Here is a 10220-nt window from a genome sequence, read left to right on the forward strand (position 1 = left end):
TCATTGCAGAATTCTTTCATGACCTTGATACGGTAATGGAGCCATTAACGCAACACAGAACCATGACTGACTTGGTCCGCTATGTTCGACAAGGACTTCACTGGCTACGCATTGAAGCGCAGTTGTTGTAGTGTCTACTCATTTCATCATAAATTTTCTGGATCCTACCTCTACCGGCAAAAAGACAGTCGCTAGTGGAAATCCACTCATGTACCGTAACTTCAACTTTTTATATTATGTCTCTTGGAAGTGGATTTTAACATCATTGGGAATTCATATCACACCGTAGCATTAATTGATTCAGCCATTCATTTCCAAATCTTCTGCCTTTCCACCTCTTGGATCTCCATACCTTTGTGCTTTATAAAGCGGTACATTTTTAAGATATTGTTTTAGTCTTCACTGCCTTGACTTAAGAACCTGATGCACTTTGTGAAGATTTGGAACAAATCCTTTTTGGTACACAAGTGTTTTGTGAAAACACTTTAATTCAGAAAATTGGATTTTAAGTAATACATTTTCAGAAAAGTTGTTTTTAAGTTCTAAAATTTAAATTTAAACAAGTACAAATTAGTCCTGGTACATCTATAAAATCTACAAGATATATTCAATACTGCAGGAAGAGGAAATACATGTCAGTATTACAATAAAGCCATTTTTGGTCTGAATGACCATGGTTACTTTGGTATATGAACCAAAACTGACTGGTACAGTTTGATGTTAAAATAATTTTAAAGATATTTTCCAAATTTTCACCCATTTTATTGTACTGCATATTTCTTCATCTAACCAAGAACTTGTTGAAAAGAAAAATGGAAACTTTGAATTACCTTGATAAAATGCAGATTGTATTACAATTGCTATTATTAAAGTAGATCAATGTGCAAATTCAATAGCCCACAGCAACCAGTCAGAAATTGGTCATATCAGGCAACAGAAATCCAAAATCAAATTGGTTGTTTTAAATAGCTGTATATCATTGTTCGATGTTCTTTCATTGCAATTATTTAAACTTTGTAGTAATCCATAATCACTTATCAGGAATAATGTGTAATATCACATTATTCGCCTGCAGCGAAGAGCTGAAACCTGAAACTCTAATTGGCTGCTGTGGGTTACTTGGCATCATATTTCTTTCCACAATGTAACTTTTTAAAGACCATAGCATTCATCATTGCATTAAATGAGTGTGACACTTTTGTAATAAATGTTATTGGTTTTTCAAATTGTATAATGAAAAGGATACGTCTAAGGGACAACAACATTCTATTACATTTCAGGAATAGTTTTTTGCATTGTAATTATTTTTAGTGTATTATTTATGCTGAAGGGTCCCTGGAAGTGTACAAATTGGATGTGTTATTAATTTAACATTAATTTATTAAAACTGTAATATGTGCAGTTATCAATAGTTTGCTACAAATATAACAATAGGATCAGCATCGATGGGCTTTAGAGCTAAAAATCTAGAAATAGAAAATATTAAATTCCTATTTATTTCCACATTGGCTACCTCCCTTGTAGGAAACCAATTAAAACAATGGGGTGGTTTTACGAAAGGGACACTTCATTTAGCTTAGTGAATTTGGTGAAAGTCTGCTGACTTCATCTAGCCAATCAAGTGCAGGGACGAACACTTCCACAAAAGTTTTCTTGCACATAATTGGGTGTTCTTAGCAAAGTGTATTTTTCTCACGCTCTTTATCTAAGCGCATTATATTTTACAGAGTGAGTATTCACTTTGGTAAGTGAACAGCCTAAGTTCCTTCTGTGAACAAACCCCAATGTATTCTAAAATGACCTCAGATTTTAGTTTAAACACCAAATATGCTTGATCCATTACCTTGTGCTGCTGAAAATGTTAATGTATTATTGAGATATGCTTAAGTTAATTTTTTATTACACCAACTTAGCCACATTTTTGTAGTTTTGGACAGCGTGGGGAAGACATGGTACCCCATTAGGTTTTTATTACTTTATGTATTTTATTATTAGACTGCAACAAACCACATTTTTCAGCTTAATAAGGTTTTTCAGAACCTATGTCAGAATATTATCCCTGTCTATGACCACAGCTCCCCTAATTTCCTGTCCCCCTGCCACAGGCTGTCAGGAGGACAAGGTTTAGAAACCCTTAGTAAGCCACAGCAATAAATGTTTGATAGAAGTAATTACTTTTTGCAAGCATATTCATAGCTAAATAAAAAAAAGTCTGGAATGTAATATCATAACACAACCGTGCTAAGGTTGTTATTTTAAAATTTCTAAAATACACAGTTGTCTGCTTTATACAACTATGTCTTTTATGTTATAAACCAAGGACATATGCCATAAGCTGGGCTCTTATTGGTTGTAGGAATGGCACTATGCTTGTTTTATTGGGATAGAGTCAGGCTTTAAAACTGAGGTGTGCTTAATAAGCTGGAAAAGGATTACCCAATTTTAACTTCGCTTAGTATCCAGACAGTTCATGGGCTTTAGTGGTAAGCCCCAACTTTGTACTGTGGACTCTTGGGAAATATCCTACTACTAGGAAGGAGTTGTTGGGACAGAATTTAACAAAGACATGGTTCCACACCACCAAAATAATGTGAGGGACCAAGGCAATAAATATTTAGGCTTAGCTCACTGTTTGCTGGACCTTTTGAAAGTTCAGAAGTTATATCACAAATAAACTCTTATAGAGTGTTTCTAAGAGAGCTACAGACTTTTGCAGCAAATATTAACCTAGAGGAACCATCATTGTAAGTAGAGGTTCTTGATAAGTTATACATTTTCAGCCGTAACCCTGTTGTTCTGGTATGTCTATTAAGAGTTAGGTATATTGAAGCTTTAATTCTTAGAAGAAAAGTGGAAGTGGGCATCTCCATTAATAACTGATACAAAAGGGCTTCGGCAGTTGGATCACCATCTAAGCATTGATAGTTTAATAGTAATGAGTATTATAGAATATAAATAATTATTGTTATTATTTAAAAAAGAGGTAATCATCAGTGTTGGTTTGGCGTTTATGGTATTTTCCTGCAAGAATATATTCTGACAAAGAATGTGCTTATGTCGGGAGAAAACCGGGAGAATGAGGTGGATCAGGGAGCCATTGCTCATTCAAACACAGGATGGGAGCAGGGGGTGACCTAGCTATGTTCTGTACTGCAGCAAACAAAGTTCTGGTCATCAGTTTAACTGTATAGACTCACGGGCTGTGTTAATCTAAGGTTTGAATAGACAGAACTAGACAGAACAAGTTCATTGGCAGGCTAATCAGTTCAAATATACATTTTGCAGCCCTGTAATTAGCTATTTGCCTAGATTTCAGCTTTGCATTATAAAATACTGTTATATAAGAAATGTATTAGAATTAGGTTGAAAGAAAGACTATACACCATATTTTGTCTTGTAGGTCTATATGCCTGTTTCAAATCCAGCTACAAATGACTAGTTGTGTCATGTATAACAGTCTTGTTTGCTTGGGTTAAGTACATATCCTCCAATGCATTGCTGGCTACTGTAGCAACCAAAGGGATAATCACAGCAATAGTAACATTTTCAGAGACTGTTTCCCAGATTTGTCCTGCATTGAAAGTGCCTGTGCATTTAGGGAAAAAATAACCCATTTTTTGCTGGATTATTTAGCCATGTATAATATTTTAACAAAATAGGTGGAAAATGAATAACAAACATACCATTATGTTTACAAGTTTAAATGTATCTTTAACTTTTTATTCAGGGAGCAGTAAAAATGTTTTAAATGACGTGGTACAGATTGTGTTGTACACAACAAACTAGGTTTACAGGCAGCTGTAACCACATAGTGATATCTATAGCACGGCCACAGGTTTGTGGATTAACAAAACTTGACATCAGTTCAGTTTTGTTATTAATAAGTAACGCTCATTGGTGAAGTCAATAAATGCAAAAGGCGTTCAAAGTTGGCCACAAAACTTTGGGTTCTGCCTCTCTGTAATACATATGGTTCGGTTAACTTCTTTTATCAGCATTTGCAATCCGCTTGTTTATTTAATATATATTATATTTATTTTAATTAGTGTTGTGTATTTATCAACTTTCTAGCACAATTGTCATATATTTGGTGGTGAGAAGAACAACTTAACGGCCCACAAACCAATATATTAGGTAATGCAGTTGTATAATTAAATTTTTGGATGGTATTTATAATCCATCTTGTTCTTGCCTAGGGTAATAAAGTGTCCAGGGAAAATATTTAGTTGTTTCCAGTATATTTCCAGTAAAGTATGGGAATATGAACAAGTTAAACTTGATAAAGTTGTTGTGAGCGACGAACAACCATTTTCTTCCAGCCCAATGTTTTATTGTGCAGAGTACCGTGTTTAGGCTTTCCATTACAAAGTCGAATGCTCTTGTTGGGTCAAATGTCTTCATGGGCCCAATAGAAATAACCAATTTTATTGTGCTACTTAATCCTGGGGCTTGTGTATTTTATTCCTTGTGAATCCAGTGGTCTATATGAATTAAGCAGATACCCTAACACAATGAAATGAAGGCTTCTGAAGTGCCATGACATAGCTTGTATCATATTCACAATTCCCTATAGTTAGCAGGTCACATTTTCCACTTGACACTGGATTCTGTGCAAATTGGAGTTAGAAACATAATGCTCTTCCTAAACTGTACAATCCACAAATCAGGAGCCTTTGATTTCTTACGACTTATATTTGAATTTTCAGTAGCTTGATCTGTACTGTGATCTCTGCTTGGTTTATATACAGTATATTAGAAAGGGTTCTACTTATTAACACAGTATTTAGCATACATTTAGTTAACAGAAACAATATTTAATATGCAATGTCTACTTTAATCTAGGGTATCTTGTGTCTGTCTACTTCAGGTGACCCTACTTATTTTTTTCTTCTGAGCCTGCGGACAGAATTACCCTTAGGTACTTAGAGGTAGCCTCACTGCTGAAATACATAGACATGTTGCTCTTAGCATTGCAATAAAAATCCTTCATCATAAATACAAGCCTGCATACTAGCAAGGGGATGACATGGGCAACAAATACTTTTCAATTAGTCTTTAGTGTCACTGCTCTTTCACACTGAATTTATTAAGGCAGAGCTGAAAGAAATGTTATACTTAATTAGGGGTGATTTAAAAAAGAAACCCTTCGGTTCAGGTTGCTGAATGCTGGCTTTATACAGTATGTTTTAATCCCCTGAAATATGCATGGAGTGATGAGGTTTTATCATTGTTTCTGTTTTCCAATTACTATTATGCATAGCATGACCACATAAACTAAAAAAATCAATGCCTTTAACTATAGGGCACCTTATAACTGAAAAGGTCTAGTAAAGCCATGATACTGTACAAGACAGTGCATTATTGCCTGTGCAGTGCAAAAGAAGAGAAACATGAACAAAATAGAAACATATTCTTTACTCAAACTGTGTACGCATATCAGATTTTACAATAATAAATCATATGTTAGCCATAAACTGGAAACTGGTATTTTGCACTTGTTATACTATTATTAAACTGGAAGTTCATAAGAACATTTAGAAACTGTTTTTGATAGTAACCAAATAAATGGTTGCTGCTTACCTGCAGTATATTAAGAGTCTTGTTGATTCTATAAAAAGCCTTGAAAAAGTAGTAATAGAATACTACTAAGGAGAGCGGAGGGGAGGACAAGCAGGAAGTGGGGAGGATAAGCAGGAGGTGCACCGCTCTAGAGAATACAATAGTCAATTTCATGAAGAGTTGTCTATATCAACAAGAATCTAGTGTCTCTACATAGCCTAGGAGTCCCAAGAAAAGAAATTATATTTCATATCGTGCACATTTTATTCTATAAATGTACATAATCCTGAGTAATATTATTTGGGCTCAGTAAGTCCTTGCCACTGGTTTTCCACAATGTTGGTGCCCATGAAATAGTGCCAAGGTTCAGTTTGTGTGGATCCCTGAAAAGTGGTTCTTTATGGGTCTCAGGAGTCTACAAACTTATTTTCACATAGAACAAGGCTTTTTACCTAGTCAAGAGCATCATGCACAAAGTAAAAGCAAGAAGATGGCAAAATGACCAAACTGCTGATTCTAAAACTATTGCCAAAAGTTGTCCAATCTGTAATATTTCTTTTTTTATGAGCTTTCTCAAGTAATGCTCAACATTTTTACAAGTACTTGCAGCTTTTGCAAAGCTGGGTTTAGTATCACTTTACAGAAATATTAATTTAGAGTTGGACTATCTTTTGGAAATAGTTATAGTCAGTCAAATAGTTAGATGAATCCAGCTTTAATCTTGATATGTTATTACATCCCTTTAATGTACATACGTCGACATGTCGTTACTTTTACTATTTTACAGTAAATATAAACAACTTGTGGTTGCCCAAATTTAACATATTTTTCATATCACTGATATTTTTCATTTCTGATGCGGTTTTGCCAACCATTGATTTTATCCAACTTGCTGTATTTTTAATTAAATACAGTCTATTTTTTCCAGATGAAATAATGTTTTGCTCTTGAATGCAATTCTTTACTTTATTGAATAATAAAATAGTAAACTGTGCAAAATGAAAGCTCAATTGTTACAAATTTATCATCAAGGCACTTTAAAGCATCAGAAGTATTTTTATCAGCTTCATTTTCATTGCAAAGAAAGAAATAAATTATGTATTTGTTCATAAGAAGAAGCCAGATAACATAGCAATAGTGTTATACTGAATGCTTAATCATTTAATAACTTATTACAATGTGCTTTCATGTTAATATTTTGGAAACTGGCAAACCTTTCATCTGACATAAAATACAAAAGTATAAACTGGTGATCAGTGTTTATGATATATATAATATTTGCTTGTTCCTTGGAAATGAATCAATTCATTATTACAATGTGTAATTTCATCAGTATTTCATCCCCAGTATTTTCTTCATATAAAATGGGCACTTTTCGTTACCTCAGAATTGTCTTTTGTTAGCAGTTGCATGCCCAGACTGGCAAAGATGTCATTGTGACCTTTGCCAAAGGGACATTTATATCAGATAAATTCTGTAATGGTGTGATCTGGATCTGTTTGGCTGCTAGAATCCTTTTATGTCAATGCATAAATAGTATTGTTCTAATGGGTTTGCCAGTTTCATTACAGATATATATATATATATATATATATATATATATATATACACACTAGTATGCTTAATAGACTAGACAGTTTTTTTTCTACCACTGTATTTGGAAAAAATGTATTTTTTCCATTGTCAAGGTCTAGTCCAGGTAGTTCTTTTCCTGAAAAAAGAACTTAGAGTTATAGGCACCTGTATCCTCATCTGTTTTAATGTACAAATCTGTTTTAATGTACAAATACCAAACAATGCTACATTTTATTATTTAATTATTTTGGCTTTTTTATTATTCCCATTCTATTATATTACCTGGAATATGTAGCACATTTCAAGCTAAGGGATGCCTGTTGGCAAGGGCGCAAGTGTTCAGAATTGTTTTCTCTCTATGCTTGTTTGAGGTTAACTGAAGATAGTAAACTGGTTATGTCAATCTTTGTTGCTCCTCCATGGCTTGAGTCAACTGACCAACTATGTTTGTGTATATTCTGTGGACCAGCATTCCCTGTTTAGCAGAGTACACTACCATTAGGCTTGACTCAATCTTCATATGCATTTATATATCTTTATTGATATTTAGACAACAATGCAGACATTTTGCCATGCTTTTTAAAAGGTCTAAGTGTTAACAGCACAGGGGCAGAATAGCTGGGTACACCAATGCGACTGCAATAGGAACTCTTTACGTTAAACATTGCTTACACCTGACCAGTCCATTCAGGTTCTTTGTCATTGCATCACAATTGGTAAAAATATTTACATTCTGTTTAATGAAATTTTCAGACTTTCCTGTAGTTTTTACCTATATACCTGTGATAGGGCCATGTAAACATGATGCAAATTCTCCATATGGACAACAACCAAGAATTACTGGCTTAGGCTACTTGTAGCATTGACAGCACACACAAAATAAATTGATGTTCGTCTCTACCTGTCCACACAAATATGTTTGTAGAATTTATAAGGACAAATTAAGTTTTGCATGCCAAAGAATTTTTTTTCCTTTACAGGTTAACACACATTTTAGACTTAATAAAAAAATTTCTCTGTTAGCTGTGAGTAAATCTCTAGCTGTACAAGGAATTTATGCTTTTGTCCTTAAAAAAGAATACACCAGCGGCCATAATAAGGTCTGTGACATTTGTACATAGTTTAAATATAAAGTGTACATATGTGCATGATTGCCGAAGAAGTAGTCTAGTCATAATACTGTTCATCATCAGGTTAAAATTCTGGAGTTGTCTATGACCTTGTTACATAACTATATACTTGTTACATCACATTTGGTTAAATGAAGCAAATCCAAAGTTAACCATTCATGAGCGTATGGTTTTACTTATATGATCTAAAAAAAAAGATTTTACTATTTAAAACATTCTCCAACCACCCTATAGGCTGTAGACTGCACCTTGTTATGTCTTAAGCATATTAGGAAACCTGGCCAACAATTGTCTTTGTTGACACTGAGCTTTTCATTTACAAAAAAATGCCAATATGCTCTACCAATGGTTGTAGGAAGGCATACAAACTGTATTACCGTCACTCTCCACGTATGGCTATCTTCAGTAAATAGACAAACACAGTAGCTTCCTGTGAACACAAAAGGGTTATTACCCTTACAGATACCAAAAATATCTGCATATAACCTTCAAAAATAAACTTTAAATTTGCTCTAATGTTTTTGTAGTGACACAAATGCCAACGGATTGTTGGGTTTCTTTTTGATTGTTAATAAAGCATTGCCATAGCCACATTTTGTATGGTCATTGTTTTCTTCCATTTATCTGGTTCAGATAAAAACTTTGTATTTTTTTACACGGGGTCCACATATACATACATACTCCAAAAAATTCCACAAGGTATCCTTGTTTTAATGAGCATGTCATTCTTTGTAAAGGTTTCGTAAGTTAAAATGTTTTGTACAGAGTTTAACTGTTATAATGTTTAAACAATTATTACCATGCTGTGGTACTGAAGTATGAGCTTTTTTTTATTTGCTTTTCTATTTTTATTTTGCTTTGAATGTAAAAAAATGTATCCTGCCTGTTTTTTTCTGTTTTTTTTTTTGTTTGTTTGTTTTTTTGCTTTGTATTTTAATGTGTTGCACAATTGCTTTTTTTATTCTTATTTTATTGAAAACAAAGGAAACCTGTAATTCCAGTGTATAAAATGTAACCATTTTAGGGCAGGGGCAACAGACTCTTGTGTGCTAAAATGGTTTTTACCTGATGGCTGTAAGAGGATAAAGCAACGCTTTGCTTAATTCAGCAGTGCTGTCTCCTTTCACAGCTAGGGGCTTAAGTGCAGTTCTAATGTTTTTAAATACTATGTCAATGTATAAATAATGTTGTCTAACCTGGTATGTCTGTGTCTCTCATAGAGGGATTAATTATGCTGCCGGAGCAACAAATTATTTAAAAAAAATGGTCAAATAAAATTTTTATTAAAGAGAATAATAGTGTTATGTTTTCTTTTTTTGTATCCTATTTATACATATATACATTCCATTCCCTTTTTACTGGTAGCAAAGGTACTTGTGTTTTAATTCAAAGAAATGTCCATTGTCCATCAATGTAAAAGTGTCCATCAATGTAAAATGTATAAAAAGAGACGTGCCACCACAAAGCATGAAGAAATAGGATTTATAAATAGGTGCACCCTATAGGTTCAATAAGACCTGTTATTTAGTGACAAAAATGGCAAATAGTTCTGAGACCTTACAGTGTCAACAGATAGTTAAATTACATTGAAGAAAATAGGTATTCAGTTAATTCAGAGATTGCACTTTTTTATACATAATATATGATTGTTATGTTTATTTTTTATGGCCGAAATAGGATCATTAAAAAAGAACGGCAGCATTCTCACTCTCATTATGTAAAAACCTATAATCTACATGTGTCTGATTATTTTTCATTTTATGTGTTTATTTTGCAGCCAGTGATTCCCCGAAAGCGTTTAATTAGATCACTTCAGATCAAAAGTGAAAGGTCCAAAATGCTAAATAATTCCTGAAATGAGCTGTCAGGACGCTTTTATTTACTGATATTCATGCATTTCATTTGCACCTGGCACCAAGCCATCCTCTCTGACAGCTGAGATTTATTGATTTAATT

At 33.6% G+C, this 10220-nt stretch overlaps 1 protein-coding gene across 1 annotated transcript in view; it reads left to right on the forward strand.

Moving 5' to 3' along the window:
* The window catches only part of AFF2 (ALF transcription elongation factor 2), a 313572-nt gene extending 304018 nt beyond the window's left edge, over positions 1-9554 (forward strand). The window contains exon 17 of the mRNA XM_072431518.1: positions 10-9554. Within this exon, the coding sequence (XP_072287619.1) occupies positions 10-131 (122 nt within the window). The 3' untranslated portion in view covers positions 132-9554. The remainder of the gene's footprint in view (positions 1-9) is intronic.
* The last annotated feature ends 666 nt before the right edge of the window (positions 9555-10220 follow it).

Source organism: Pyxicephalus adspersus, chromosome Z (genome assembly GCF_032062135.1).
Source record: "Pyxicephalus adspersus chromosome Z, UCB_Pads_2.0, whole genome shotgun sequence".
Classification (NCBI taxonomy): Eukaryota; Metazoa; Chordata; class Amphibia; order Anura; family Pyxicephalidae; genus Pyxicephalus; species Pyxicephalus adspersus.